The 16,273-nt window shown below is 38.0% G+C and overlaps 1 protein-coding gene across 1 annotated transcript in view; it reads left to right on the top strand.

The window, feature by feature from the left end:
- Positions 1–15,463, top strand: part of MIPEP (mitochondrial intermediate peptidase) — a 196,320-nt gene extending 180,857 nt beyond the window's left edge. The window contains exon 19 of the mRNA XM_072611732.1: positions 15,199–15,463. Coding sequence (XP_072467833.1) covers positions 15,199–15,293 — 95 coding nt within the window. The 3' untranslated portion in view covers positions 15,294–15,463. The remainder of the gene's footprint in view (positions 1–15,198) is intronic.
- The last annotated feature ends 810 nt before the right edge of the window (positions 15,464–16,273 follow it).

Below are 16,273 nucleotides of genomic sequence, written 5' to 3'. Positions count from 1 at the left end.
AACCCCAGTGTAAGATCCCCATCTCCCATTACAGAATACACCTCTTCACCCATGACAGTTCTCTTCAGTCAGACACAGTCTCCTTATTAGATTGAGACTACCCTCTTTCTTTCTCCTTGTTTCAGTCCTTCCTGTTGGCACTTCATTCATTCTCTAGTAGCCTTCTTCTTCCTGAGAGACTTCGAAAATAGATCTATATTACACTTTCCCTTCTGCTTTTAGGTTTCCTCCAGTTCTGTAATTTAATGTCATAAAATATGTTACAATATACACAAAATAATATCACAAAATACAGTGATTCATTTGTAGGAATGTTTGTGGAGCTGGATCTGTAGTATTTCAATCCTATTCCTCTACTGTCACTTCTGTATCTTTAAATTCAACTTTTTAAAAAATGTATCCCCTTGTGTACTTTTAAAAAAGAAAATTCTCTTAACTGACCTTCTGTATTTTACTAAATCAATTGATGTCTTTTTCTTTCTAGTTTTTTTTTGTAGTCTAGTGATTGGATAATTTATTTCCTTATTTATTTTTATTGATGCTTGTATTTACCTCTTGTGGTGTTGTTGTTTGACGTGTTTGCATGTCAATAATCTGCCTGTACTTTTGTGTTTCTTGTTTTTGCTTTTGCCACAAATCTTCAGTCTCATTTATCGAATGACCATCTTTTTTCATTGATGATTAGGGTCAGGTTTGCAGCGTGTGGATGAATTTTTAGGTTGCAACTTGAGCTTCTTTGCTTGTCAAAAGATATTACAGAACCCACAGAACGGCTAGGAGGGACCAACCCACGGTGAATTCTGCACCCAGAGGCCACGGAATATTGGAGCAAGGGAGATTTCTGTTCCGGAGAGACCTGCAAACCTCTCGCGGGGGGTCCTTCGCGCTGTGGACTGGGCGCCGGGACTGGGAGCTGAGTGAAGCCCTGCTGCGACCTCGGCACCAAGAGGAAGAGATCCGAGCGGGCTTCGGGGACGAGATATCCTGCGGCCACGTGGGTCCCCCCTCCCACAGAGGGACCTGCAAACCTCTCGCAAAAGGTCCGTGGCGCTGCAGACGCAGAGCCCAGCCCAGAACTGCGGCGGCCGTGGCTCCGAGAGGTACAGATCCGAGCAGGCTTTAGGGACGGGATCTCCAGCGGTGGCACAAGCCCCCCCCCCCCCCCCCCCCCCCCCCCCCCCTCACAGGTGACGAGAGTCGGTGAGAGAGTCTCTTTGGCGGGTCGAGAGGGGAGTGGGGTGCCCCCATGGCTCGGGCCCCCCCGGGAGATAGAAGCTGAGAGGCGGCTGCAGACAGGGGCTCCCCAAGCGGGCAGGAGCCTGGATCCATTGTGGAAGGTCTGTGCATAAACCCCCTGAGGGAACTGGGCCTGAGAGGCGGCCCTGCCCCAACCTGACCGTCTGAACTTAATTCTCACACTGAATAGCAGCCCTGCCCCCGCCAAAAGCCCTAAGGCGGGAAGCAGCATTTGAATCTCAGTCCCCAAACGCTGGCTGGGAAGACCGGGAGGCGAGGTGGGTGTGAGGAGAATATTCAGAGGTCAAGCCACTGGCTGGGGAGAATGCCCAGAAAAGGGAAAAGAAATAAAACTATTGAAGGGTACTTTCTCGGAGAAAAAACACTTCCTCCCTTCCTTTCTGACGAGGAAGAACAATGCTTACCATCAGGCAAAGACACAGAAATCAAGGCTTCTGTGTCCCAGCCCACCCAATGGGCTCAGGCCATGGAAGAGCTCAAAAAGAATTTTGAAAATCAAGTTAGAGAGGTGGAGGAAAAACTGGGAAGAGAAATGAGAGGGATGAAAGAGAAGCATGAAAAGCAGATCAGCTCCCTGCTAAAGGAGAACCAAAAACATGTTGAAGAAATTAACACCTTGAAAACTAGCGTAACTCAATTGGCAAAAGAGGTTCAAAAGGCCAATGAGGAGAAGAATGCTTTCAAAAGCAGAATTAGCCAAATGGAAAAAGAGATTCAAAAGCTCACTGAAGAAAATAGATCCTTCAAAACTGGAATGGTACAGATGGACACTAAGGACTTTATGAAAAAGACAGATATCACAGAACATAGCGTGAATATTCGAAAAATGGAAGATAATGTGAAATATCTCATTGGAAAAACAACTGACCTGGAAAATAGAATCAGGAGAGACAATGTAAAAATTCTGGGACTACCTGAAAACCATGATCAAAAGAAGAGCCTAGACATCATCTTCCATGAAATTATCAAGGAAAACTGCCCTGAGATTCTAGAACCAGAGGGCAAAATAAATATTCAAGGAATCCGCAGAACACCGCATGAAAGAGATCCAAAAAGAGAAACTCCTAGGAACATTGTGGCCAAATTCCAGAACTCCCAGGTGAAAGAGAAAATATTGCAAGCAGCTAGAAAGAAACAATTCAAGTATTGTGGAAATACAATCAGGATAACACAAGATCTAGCACCCTCTACATTAAGGGATTGAAGGCAATGGAATAGGATATTCCAGAAGTCAAAGGAACTAGGACTAAAACCAAGAATCACCTACCCAGCAAAACTGAGTATAATACTTCAGGAGAAAAAATGGTCTTTCAATGAAATAGAGGATTTTCAAATTTTCTTGATGAAAAGACCAGAGCTGAAAAGAAAATTTGACTTTCAAACACAAGAATGAAGAGAACCATGAAAAGGCGAACAGCAAAGAGAAGTCATAAGGGACTTACTAAAGTTGAACTGTTTACATTCCTGCATGGAAAGACAATATTTGTAACTCTTGAAACATTTCAGTATCTGGGTACTGGGTGGGAGTACACACACACACACATGCACACACGCACACATACATAGAGACAGAATACACAGAGTGAATTGAAGAGGATGGGATGATATCTTTAAAAAAAAAAATGAAATCAAGCAGTGAGAGAGAAATATTGGGAGGAGAAAGGGAGAAGTTGAATGGGGCAAATTATCTCTCATAAAAGAGGCAAGCAAAAGACTTATTAGTGGAGGGATAAAGAGGGGAGACAAGAGAAAAACATGAGGTCTACTCTCATCATATTCCACTAAAGGAAAGAATAAAATGCACACTCATTTTGATAGGAAAACCTATCTCATAATACAGGAGAGTGGGGGACAGGGGCACAAGCAGGGTGCGGGGGAGGATGGAGGGGAGCGCATGGAGAGGAGAATGCAATCCAAGGTCGACACTCACAGGGAGGGAAAGGATCATAAGAGAATAGAAGTAATGGGGGTCAGGATAGGATGGAGGGAAATATAATTAGTCCTATACAACACAACTAGTATGGTAATCATTTGCAAAACTACACAGATTTGGCCTATATTGAATTGTTTGCCTTCCAAAGGGAAGGGGTGGGGAGGGAGGGAGGTAAAGAAGTTGGAACTCAGAGTTTTAGGATCAAATGTAATGTTCTTACCACTGGGAAATAAGAAATACAGGTTAAGGGGTCAAGAAAGCTATCTGGCCCTACAGGACAAAAGAGAAGACAGAGACAAGGGCAGAGAGGGAGGATAGAAGAGAGAGTAGATTGGTCACAGGGGCAATTAGAATGCTTGGGTTTGGGGGGGGGAGGGGATAAAAGGGGAGAAAATTTGTAACCCAAAATTTTGTGAAAATAAATGTTAAAAGTTACATTAAAAAAAAAAAAAGATATTACAGCTTTCCCTTCCGATGAGTTCAGAATAATCTTGCATTATTTGAGTTTACTTTCTCTTATATTTAAATTTCTTTTACCTGGTTGCTTATAGAATTTGTTGTTTGTCGTTGGAATTGTTAGATTTAACCACTACACATATTTCTTGGGATTTGAAGCAATTTAGTTCAATTTAGTAAACATTTATTAAGTGTCTACTGTGTTCCAGGCACTGTACTAAGCTCTGGGGATTCCAATGAAGAAAAAGAGACAGCCTTTGCCCTCAAGAAGCTTACAATCTAATGGGGGAAAATAACACACAAAAGGAAGCTGAAAAGAGAAATGGAGAAAGTGAAGTGAGGGGTTATATTTTCCCTGGAGTCGATGCCCAGCAGAGCACCTGATGGAAAATAGAGTTATCAGGAAGGTTGTGAATCCTCTGTAAAGTGAAGCTTTGGGAAGGATTTAGTACTCTCCCCTCCAGTCAGAGGGGATGGGCGACTGAGAGTGAGTTCAGAAAGTGCAGAGTTTCAAAACCTGAGTCATTCTTCATGGTGATCAGCTTATTCTAGGTGGATGGGGCTTTCAGAAATGAGGAGGGCATGTTGTTCATTGGAATTGAAGCCAAGCTGAGTAGCTGCTGAAAATGGAGTTACCAAGAAAGTTGTGAACCCTTTGTAAAGGAAGACTTTAGGATAGCATAGGGCTTTTGTTTTGGAGGCAATCAGGATTCTTTCAATTAGCACTTTATTTTATGAAGCTCTTAGCAGTTTTCTTGTATTATTTCTTACATTATTGTGCTTAGGTTTTTTGAATTGTCATTGTAATTCTGGGAGGCCTCCGATCCTTGGGTTTTCTCTGCACATTCCGTCTTCCAGACCAAGGTATTTTGCTTATATAGAAATCACATGTTCTTTTAATATTATTATTATATTTTGCTTCTTTTTTTCAGACTGTCTTTCACTTTGGTATATTTGTTTTCTGAAGTCCAATTCTCTCTTCTTACTTGCTTCTTTGAAGACAGTCCTGTAGTTTCAAGTTTTCTTATTCTTTAAATTATTTCCATCATGCAAGCCATTCCACCCATTTATTCTATCTGTCATAGTTTGATTTTTCTCTTAATCCATCCTGTGATGATTCCATGCCCTTTTGGAAAATCACTGTGTTTTTTATGTTCCATTAGGCAAGTGCTGATTCAATTTTTATTGTCTTTAAATATTTGTTTTGAGAAGTTGGTAATCTTTTGGATGTTTTAACATTCATCTTCCCTTCTAATTCCAGTATCTTCTCTCTTGATGTAACTGTTTATACTCTAGGTTTTTTTCCATTGAATTTTCTTCCTTATATTACTTTGTCTTCCACTTTCTTAATCTTCCCCTTTTATAATGGGATTTTCCCCCAGGGCTGGAACCCAGTGCTATCTCTGCCTCCTTCTGTACTGGGGAATTTTCACCAACCTTGGCCCTGGCTCCAAGTAGATTCTGAAGAGATAAGACTGGTCCACACTTGTGGTTATACCAGGCTTCAAGTAAAGAAAACTAGAATCCATTCAGACCCAGTCCTACTCAAGTTTGCACCATTCATTAGTCCTCTGGCTATCCTAAGTTAGCATCCTCAGCTTTTTGCAGTGTTGGGGGGAAAATAAAGTTTTTATTCCAGGCAGAGCTTCTGTAGCCTTGGGAGTTCCCAAACTAGATGCTGCCCTAGGTAGAAGGGAAGTTCCCCCTCCCCAATTCCTCCAGGTGGCAGGGCATAATCAGTGTTCACCACATGTTGTAATAGGATGAGGAAGGGCAAGAGAGACTGCAGTAGCAGGGAAATCTCTGATTAGTTTCCAAAGCACAAGCCTGTGAGTTGATTTGTGTGTCCTTCTAAAGTATAGAAGCTCATAGGAGTTGGGTACTGAGAAAGAGCATTAAAGTTTGGTGTTTTCCACTACTCATCCATAAAACTGTTATCCCATTTGGAGTTCCTACTTTCTTGTCCTGTGGATATAACTGTAATGGTTCTACCTCTGGCATATAATTCCACTCCTTTTTGGCAGAGAGGGTAGTCTGGAAGTTAATGGGGACTCGAGAAAATTCTAGTCATTTCATCTTGTTGGTTCCATGACCTGGCCGTCCCTACTATGCCTTTTTCCCCTGCCTTCAAGATAACGTGCTTTTTGACAGTGACTTGCTAGAGATCATGCTTGCTGCCTTACTTTATTCAAAGAACTTTGGAGATTTTTTTTATTTGATCACAAATACAAATTTAAAGTTTGCTCTTAGTCATACCAAGATAATATCTTTGAAAGCCCTTCAAATAATCTTACTCCAGCCTAACTTTCCATGCTTATTGCACATTGCTACATTGTCCACATACTCTCCACTCCAGGCAAACTGACACACTTGTTTTGGTGCCTTTGTGGAGTCTCTTCTCCATGCTGGAAATGCACTTTCCCCTCACCTGTGCATCTTAGAATCTTCAATTTCAAAGTTCATCCCAGGTACCATTTCCTGAGGAAAGATATACCCGGTTTCCCCCTAGTTGTTGCCCTCCTCTCCAAATTAACATGTCTGTATGTAAGTGTTTGCATGATCTATCACTACCTCTCCCCACCAGAAGAATGTCAACTCCTTTAAGACAAGGAGCTGTTTTTTAATTCGTCTTTGTGTCAGCTGCATCTAACATAACACCTTATACAAATTAGGTACTTTATAAATGCTTTTTAGGTTGAGATGGATTGGATTAGGCTGATTTCCTGCCGACACACTTGTAAGGTGATGTTTCTTAGAGTATCATAGCAGGTTTTAATACCAGAGCATCCTCTTTGTTGGATGAAGAAGCATTTTTCTACTATTTATGTGGTAGTTATGACACCGAGTCCTGTGTTTGGCGTGGCTTCAGTATTACAGCACTGTTTCAGTACTACATATAATGGCAACACAGAATAATAGCCAAGTAAATGAAATTTCTAGCTTGTTTAGTTATTTACCTAATTTAGACTTTGAAATAGCTCAGAGCTCTTTAAAAGAATAAAATGGGAGAGAGCACCTGTGTTCTCAAAGTTAAGACCTCCCTTTTAGAAATGTACTGATTTTGTTGAGAGGGTGTGTATATGTTTAGTGTATGGGTGTGGGTATAAGTTTATTTAAGAAAGACATTGAGCTTCAAAAGAAAAATGTTTTGTGATCCAGAATGTAATTTTAAATGGAAATTACTCAATCCCACAATGAAATTAAAATAAACTAATATATAAATGGAGAACACGTGTGTGTTTGTGTATATTCTCTCTTTCTGTTTCCCTCTCTCTCTCTCCTGTCTCTCTCTCACTGGATCAACATTTATGCTAAGTGTTCCAGATCTTTCATTTAGGAAATCCTAACCTCAGCCACAAGGAGATTACCTTACTTAAGGACAACTAACTCAGTCTAGATAGACTGTGATAGTAAAGGTACCTGTGTGGGAAGGAATGTCATTTTCAGGCAGATTATCTGATTTTCCTGATTATTACATGTGATAGAAGATCCTTGGTAACTATCTTTATTAAAAGTATGGGTAACCCAGCATTCTAAATAAGGAAAAAACTTCAAAGAAGAGATGAGCCATATAATTGCCTTAGGCTTGGGAGTGACACATACCTGGAATGAGAATACTGATTTCATAAAATTCACTCAAGAGTTTTACCTACTTCCAGGCTTGTCTTTGTGAATTCAATTTGAAATCAGTCTGATCTCAGCTTGGCATATATGACTACTTTAACTTATAAAATGCTCTTTAAAGATACTGGTGGCTATAATGGAGGGAATTCCAAAGTGAATCTAGTTAGAATGAAGAGTTTTTTCAGGTGCAGAGAGCTCTTCATTATCTGAGAAGGGGAGCTTTCTTATTTATCTGTTTGTACCCCAGTGTTTAACACAGTAATTCGCACATAGCAAGTGATTAATAGATTTTTTTCCATTCATCTATGGTAAAGAAAGATCAGGACATCAAGTTACTTCACTTCTGAGCCTATTTGCCCGTATATAAAGGGATGATGTAATATTTGCCTTGCCAACCTCATTGGGTTGCTGTGAGGATGAAATGAAAGCACTTTCTGCTTTGTAAATCATTTATAAAACATACACATAAAGTATGATATGTTATCATAACACAGTAGACTAGCGCATTTTGAGGCTTTGGTTTTCCAAAATCTTTGCTCCCTCGTTGTTTATGAGGTCAGGAGCTTGAGCCAGAAGTTAGGAAGGTGCATTCCTAAGACAAGAAAAGAGCCAAAAGATAGAATAGCAGGAAGTGGATGTCAGTAGGCCCCATGGAGTCTCAAGTGCAGCTCCAGTTTGTCCTAGATGGTGTTGCTGCTGCAGTAGCAGCAACTGCTCTGACTCTTACTAACCCTATCTGAGTGCTCTAGTTTGCTTTGCCTCAGCCCTCGCCTGACGCTGAGGTCTTGCCACAGGCATAGAATGTTTTCCCTCCTCACTTCATCAGCCTCTAAGAATCCCTGGCTCCCTTTAAAGCTCAGACACTGACAGGAGATCTTTCTAGAGTCCCTTGTTTATTGGGTTCACCCATCCAAAAAGTAAGATTTGTTTTTTGGCTTTTTGTGTTTTTTTTTTTTTTTACTGTTTTTTGTGGGTCAGGTAGTGGCACAGTAGAGAGAGCACCTGGCCTGGAGTCAGGAGGAACCAAATTCATATCTGACTTCAAACATTTAACCCTGTTGGTATCAGGTTCCTCATCTGCAAAATGAGCTGGAGAAGGAAATGGCAAACAGTTCTAGAATCTTTGCCAAGAAAATCCAAAATGGGATCTTGAAGAATTGGACACAACTGAAATGACTGAACAGTAAAATCATACTTTTTTATGAAGAGGCCCAATGGCATAGTAGATAGAGACCCTTCCTTAGAGTCAGGAAGACCCAGGTTCAAGTCTTCCCTCTGACACTTAATGGCTTTGTGACTCTGGGCACATTATTTAACCTCTCAGGCAGTCCGTTAACACTTTGAGTTGCAATCTACATTAGTAGAAGGACTTTCCTATCCCAAGTTTCCTATGCTAGTCTCATTCAGCAGTTTGTATATGTTCCTATGTACACCCTTTTTCTCTCAAAGTAGAATGCAGTAAATCTCCTTGAGAGCAAAGACTGATGATGAGAAGGTGTGTTTTGTTTTTGTCTTCCCAGTCCCTCACACAGTAACTAGTACATGCTAGGCTTTTAATAAGTGCTCGTTGAATTGAACTATATAAGTGTGAGGTTTTTTCATTTCCCTTTCTAGCCTGCCTTTTAGAGAAGTTGCTCAGCCATTGCAGCCCCTGTGCTGAAGATCCTCCCTTCTGGGTGGTAACAGGACTAATCCACGTAGTTAAACTTTATTCTGAGTGTGAAGTTCAACAACAAAAAGGATGGTGATAATAGAGAGGCTTTCTTAAGATTTTTTTCTTGTAAATCTTTTAAATAGAATCAATTACTATTTCCAGAATAGTTCCCATGAAAATGTGTATTCTTCTCTTTATACTGAAACTACCTCCTTGAAGCCTCCAAAGTTGCCCCCTGTTTTCTAGTACCTTAGAGCTTGCTGAACAAATCTCCGTTTGTCTTCACCCTTCATGATTTTATCAATTGAGATTGTATTAGTTGTCAACTGTCATTTTCTTTTTCAAAAGCACCTGAAGAGGCCTAGTTATTTTAGCCTGTTTTCATCCTGAAGCCATTCTAGCCTCTTGGTCATATATTTGAGTTCTGGCATTTCCCCAGCTCCATTAAGTCACTTGAGTTGTGACAAACAAAACTTCACACCACTACCGGAAATACCATGGTTTTGGATAAGGTCAAGGGGATGCTTCCTATTTTATTGGTAGTATCAAATTTTTGTTTCATGGAATAAAACAACAGTATAAATCTGCCTTGCTTATTAGCATTTTAACTTGTATTTACCTTACATAGTAATCAAAGAATCTTGGAATTGGAAGAGACCTTAGAGGTCATCTAACCAAACCTTTCTATGCTATCACTTAACAAGTGGTTATCTCAGACCCTCCTCTTTCTCTTGGCCCCTCTGCCCCACCCCCACCCCCACCCCCAAAAGTTGTCATCTCATCTTTGAACACTTCCAAGCATTAGGGTACGTACTACTTAATAGATAGGCCATTCCATTGTGAGATAGTTATAATTATTGAAAGATTCCTCCTTACAGTTATCCCAAAAATGGCTTGGTCTGTCTTTGGAGTCAAACAGAATAAATCCAATTCTTCTTCTACTTGAAAGCTCTTTGAATATTTGAAGACAGGCATTATCTCTCATTGACTTCTTTTCCTTAAACTAAATATCGCCTATTTTTTCCACCTCTACTGATATGATGGAAGTGTTATCTACCAAAACACAGAAGAAGCTACACTTGATTTCCTAGTTATTTTAGGGGATCATCTTAACACAACTCCTCATGTCGTGCCACATACAAATAGTAAACAGTCTTTGGTATTGATGATGTTGCCCATGGCACTGGCACATGACAGGCAAATTGAGTGAATGAAACCATAGAAGTGTTCCTGGTAATTTCAGTTAATAATTTCAACTCAGCTTAGCAGACACTTACTTAACACCAACCATGTATGAGGCTCACCTTTATATGAGGTATCCCAAAAGTCTTAGTGCAGTTTTAAACTATTAAAGTTTTATTAATGAATTTATTTAAAAAATTTAATAACTAATTTATTTAACGTTTTGGTATATGTTTGGATATACAACTGAGGCAGTATAACCCTGAATCAATCTCTAGAGCTTTAGATAGTTTAGACCTTGCTTTAATCCTGGGTTTTTACCAGCTTTAACGTAAAATCCTTAATTTAACATTTTTAATACGAAGCTTTAGTAGCTTAAAGCTTCATTAAAACTCTTGGGACACCCTATATAGTGTTTTCCTCCTAGCAGTCCATCATGGTTAGTACTAGTGTTACTCTTCTTATTTTGAAGATGAGGAAAACAGAAGGCCAGAAGTGATTTGCTCCTGTTAAACAACTAGTCACATATTGGAGCTAGGATTTGGATTTGATCCAGTCTCTTCTCTCGAGGTTTCCTAGTATAGCATCCATAAAACTTTAAAGTTTAAAGAGTCTTCTCTTCTTCCAACTTCTTTAAAGGAGGGAATGGTAGTTTCTTTGTTTTGTTTTACCTGTTATATCCCTAGCACCTCATGTAGAACCTAGCAAACTGCTTTTTAATCCTTGCGTAATTTGTCTCTGCTTTCATTATAGTCATTAGTATGGTACCAGTGTTTACCTGAGCAGAGGTCATTGATGTAACTGAACCACTTCCATTTGGTTACCCAGGCAGAGTTCACTGTTAAATTTGGGGCTCGAAGTAGTGCCAGTTAAGGTATCAAAAAAAAAAAAAAATTCCCCTCCTTCTCAAGAAAACCTAAAACTGCCTTATTTCTTTTATTTGTTTCCTTTTAGCTAAATAGCAAATCTGTGGACAAAATATTCATTTCCTAATTTTTCTAGTCTTAGTGATACAGAAAGCCTTCTCACCTCAAGAACTGATAAAACCTGGGGATAAGTCATAATCATTATCAGGATCCAAACAAGAAAGGTCTGACTACCTAAGGCCCTAAAGATTGATTCAGAGCCATACACATGACAGCTGCCAAACACTGGGCCTCATTTGTATATTCAAACCCATACTCAGAAGGTTAAATAAATTCATATTTACAAATGTGTTGCTATCTAAATGTGAGCCCTGTGAGATTATATGTTGCAGAATTGGAGAGGGTGAAATTAAAAACCATGAGAAATTTGAAGTGTTATCACCTTGTTACCTATATTGAACCTCATTCCTGGGTTGGAGAGAATATTTTCCTGGTGATACCATTGAAGTATGCATAGTTAGAAGACCCTTGAACATGTAAGGACTTCTGTAAGTGAAGCATTAGCACAGATACCTGGAGGGCACTCAGAAAACATCTTAAGTACAAATCTATTAGCTGCCAACGTTCAAGTTGAAGCCATAGCAAGAACCCTGCAGCAACAGCTTTGTTGAGCTCCCACCGTCTGCCTGGCTCTCTACTGTGTAATCCAGAACACCCTCAACTCATGTTTTTCCAAAAGTACCTGTCTGAATGTTGTCCTGTTCCACATACTAGCTTGTTAATACTAGCTTGTACTCCTTTTCAGCAAAAGCTTTCCCTTTATCTCCATCCTTCATGGCCTGTAAATACTGCTTTGTTGACTACTTATAGAATGAACTCTGTAACATTGATTTAATTGGGTAGTACACCTGAAATTAAAAATTGTAAAGTTGTACTGGCATGAATGACAGTGATTTAAGCAGTGTCTTTATGACATACATAAAGAAAAGTTTAAGAAGGGTATGAGAAGGTGCATGTGGCATTGGAAATCAGCTTGACTTACTTTTCCCACTTCACCATTTGTGACACATCAAGGATCAGTTGATTCCCTAATAACAAAAAAATGAAAAGTGAACTGTCTTCCAAGGTGTCAAGTTCTCATACTCCCTTTTCTGTAACTTAATCTCTATTTTAAGTTGACAGACATTGCAAAAAAAAGCTTAAAATTCTTTGAATATCATCATTTGTTTTGGTCAGCCCTCAAACACTTGCCCTGACACCTCAGAGTTATGAAAATTGCATAATTTGAACAAAATGAGCAGACTACAAAATGTATTAATTCACAAAATTTTTTGATTAACCCGGTTACCACTCAGGTAAAATGGGGAGAGAAATAGAGGAAATCCTCAGTCTTTCCACTCCCTTTGCTTTGTATACTGTTCACTTCCTTATATTAGGTAAATAAATAACCATCCTCATTTGTTGTGGTATTTCCTTCTTTTGAGTTAGTATTTCAAGATAAGCATAGTACAGTTTTGTCTTTCTGTGTACTTGCTATTAATAGTTTCTGCATGTTTGCAAAGTAGTTTTCTTCAGCTCTCAGGATTATGGATAGAGGGAGTTTCTTCTTCCTATTTTTAATGATTTCAACAGTTGAATCTTTTTTAATCTCCATTCACTGTGGAATCCAACATCTGCATAATTTCTGAGTTTTTCTTCCAAAACAGAGAGTCTTTAGCCATATTTAATAAAGCTCCAAAGCCAAAAAAAACATTGTCAACTAGATCAGGGCCTACAGATTCCTTTTTACCACCCTCCCACATAAAAATCAGCTTTATTTTTCATATTTTTAATACTTTGTAAGCATTGAGTTTTTCTTTTAATTCATGAACTGTCTTTAATTCACAAATCTCATGTTGATTCTTGCAGAACATATTTAAATCTAATTAAAGTCAGAATACTGTGAGAACAGAGCAAGGACTTTCTCCCAATTGCCTCAAGTCTTGAGGTATTTTCTTGCTGGGTTTTTTGTTTTTATGAACCATCATCTTTAACCATTATGTTACATGCACAATCATAACTAAGCTGAGCCAGTTGGCTTTAGCTAGACTATATTAAAAGGAGACAACAAAAGTATTTTTCTTTCATTGTGCCTACTATTATTATCATTCTCTGAGAAAAAAGAATAGTTTGAAGACATGTAAAACTGGAGAAGGAGGTGCTTTAGGTGTGTCTGTGGAAGAGGGTAGGGTAAGGTCATATTTATGTTGGCAGTTTGGTGAGTTGAAAATGAGCCACTTCAAAGAAACACTAAGGTTATACTTAACAGTAAGGGTTAGCTCTGAATGAACTAGATTTAACTCATGACAATTCCTGAAACTAGTCATTTCACCATAAAAATATTTCAGATATTAAAAGGAAGAAAAACAGGCTAACAAGTCAATGTGTCTTGTTATAGTGCAACAGCTAAAAATAACTTATGCCCTCATGCTGCCACAGAAAACATGTTTTCTCTGTAAAAAGTATAATGGGTTATCTACTACTAATTGAAGTACCAAATTCCAGTCCTTTTTGTTTTTTCTCTTTTCAAAAGTCTTTCTGACTTATAATCAGACCAAGTTTGCCTGGTTATGTATTCAAAGCATGTGTTTTAATTTACTATTTATACATTTACCTATTTTAATTAGAAAGTATCAAATCATCAATGATAGCTGGGCTAGCATGACTGGGCTAGCAAATTTGCTTCTTTAGAAATTATTTGTCCTGTAAGAAAATGGAATTCTAAATGTTATTGTCTGAAATGAGTCAAGTAGAACTTACATCAAAAGGAAGATTTTTGGATAGCTCTAAAATCCAAATGAGAATGTTTGCCTCAGGAGGTAGCAGGTTCCTCTCACTTTTGAGTCTTTTAGCAAAAATAGTTTTCGGTATTTTTCATACTTATTTATAATTCTTACAAAATTTTGAGTATGTAATAGAAGAGTGAGAGGTGGCCTTTTTTTCCCTGTAACAATGTTGGATGTTCTGTTATATAGTCTACCCTTGTAGTTTAATGCCGTTAAGGATCTGGTTCAAACCTTGAAGTGTTCTTGGCCTTCTGGAATTTGGGTGTGGCAACAGGGTTAATTTCTTGAATCATTCTCCAAAGGATGAGTGGAGAGAAAACAATAGTCTCATCTTTTGTGAAGCTTCCGTCCGCCCATCCCTCCATCTGTCCCCAATCAGTAAAAACTTTTCCCCACTCATACCTCACATATCAGTTTGATTTTTGAATCCCTCTAATGTGCTTGTTGTATCAAATAATATATTTATAAAGAGCTTAGCACACTGCCTAGCACATAATAGGCACTATATAAATGCTCTATTCCCTTCCCTTTCTAGGTATTACTATGTATAGATATAGTCTATATATTTTTCCTCCCCATACTCATAAGTTCCATCAGGGCAGGGTATGTTGCTTCCAAGAATTTTGTATCTTTCCCATCACATAGCAAGATACTAGCCAAAGATAATTATAGATTCACTGAAATGAATTATTGGTGAATTGCAACCTGGAAGAAAATTTTTAATGGCAGACTCAATGCTTAACTGATAATATATGAAATGTCATAAACTATAAATCCTAAACCTTAGCAAAATTAGTTGAAAAATCTATAGAGTAGTATAGAGTAATGTCAACAGATTATGATATTTCCAAATATAATAGTAATAACAGTAGAGTACCACATTTGGGCCTTTGAGTATTCTTGCCAGAAATGCCAATCCAAATGTTAAAGTAGAAACCAGAAATGTAAGAAAAAACAGTTCATAACCTTGCAGTGTTAAAGGGAGATGGGGGTATAGTAGATAGAGGACTGGGCCTGGAGTCATGAAGACCTGAGTTCAAATATGGTTTCAGCTACTTACTAGCTTTGTGATCCTGGGCAGGTCATTTCACCTCTGTTTGCTTTGCTTTCCTCAAAATAAAATGATGATCATATAGCGCCTACCTCACAGGATTGTTGTGAGGATCAAATGAGATAATATTTGTAAAAGGTGCTGAGCACAGTGCCTGACACATAGTAGGCACTGTATTAATGCTTATTCTCTTTTCTTTCCCCTTTTCCTTTCACAAGACTGGACAACCTCTAAGTTTGATCTGATCTATAATATAATGATTCAGTTCCTAAAAATTTCATGATATTTTTTTACATAAATAGATAAAAATATAGATTACCTCATGAACATTTTCCCTTTTATTCTTTCAGGTATGCTTCAAAAGTGTCTCTCCATTGAAGATTTTGTTGGTGCTCTCGTTTCAGACTTGGATATGGACTTTGAAACATACTTTATGGACTCTTGAATGATGTGGAAATATCCTGTTTATTTTCATACAAAATCATGTGGTTTAATAACTACATTGGAAATGGCCTAGCTTTGAAAACTTGTTTCTTATTTTCAGTGTTCATTTTTATTACATAACAGCTTCTGTAAACCCTTATTAGAACTTGGAATAAATAGTTTGACCTATAATGAATAGTGACACTGACTTTCATCTTGATTGGCAAATTTCACAGACAAACATAAATCTTAGTCTGTTTGAAGCTTCTGCTGTGTAACAAGAATAAATACAAACAATCTTTAAACATGCAGCTGTTAAATTTAAGATGTGGGCATTTCCTTGGCATATGTCTTTAGTACAGTAGTGCTGTCCCATTGATCTTTAATTGTTTAAATTGGTGAGCTTAATTAAGAACAAAACTTTTTAAATAGTGACTTAGACACAATTTTACTACTCTGTGGGAGGATTACACATGTAATTTTCTCAAAAGTTGGCTAATCCATTGTACCATACATCTAAAACGTACTCTTGAAAGTTCATTAATCATACAGCAACAAAGAAAGTGAGTTGTGGTTTTCAAATCAAGTGGAATGCTTTTTGTTTTTTTTTAAGTTGGGTACAGTAACTTAACATTTGTATTTTCAGACATGTCAAAGAATAAACCAAGTCAGGATGGTAATTTTAATACATAATTTCCTGTTGAGTTTATATTAGTAATTATCTTTTAATTATTGGTCCTCTTGGCTTTGAGAAGTCTCTGAAAATGACAGATGTTCAAAGAACAGAATGTAGAGTATGACTTTAATTTATTGTTTTAAAGTTGTAAAGTAGTTTATACTGAAATACAAAATTAAAGTACATTCTTTACAACTTAGAAGCTTACAGAAACATTTTTGCTTAGAATTCAGTGGAAAGACTTGAAGTTTAATAATGATAATAATAAATAGCATTTAATATTAGTATTAATAGTATTCTAAGATTTGCAAAGTGACGTGTATATT

The sequence above is a fragment of the Notamacropus eugenii genome, chromosome 5 (assembly GCF_028372415.1).
Source record: "Notamacropus eugenii isolate mMacEug1 chromosome 5, mMacEug1.pri_v2, whole genome shotgun sequence".
Taxonomy (NCBI): domain Eukaryota; kingdom Metazoa; phylum Chordata; class Mammalia; order Diprotodontia; family Macropodidae; genus Notamacropus; species Notamacropus eugenii.
The sequence above is the reverse complement of the archived record's forward strand: the minus strand, read 5'-3'. Positions and strand labels throughout refer to the sequence as shown.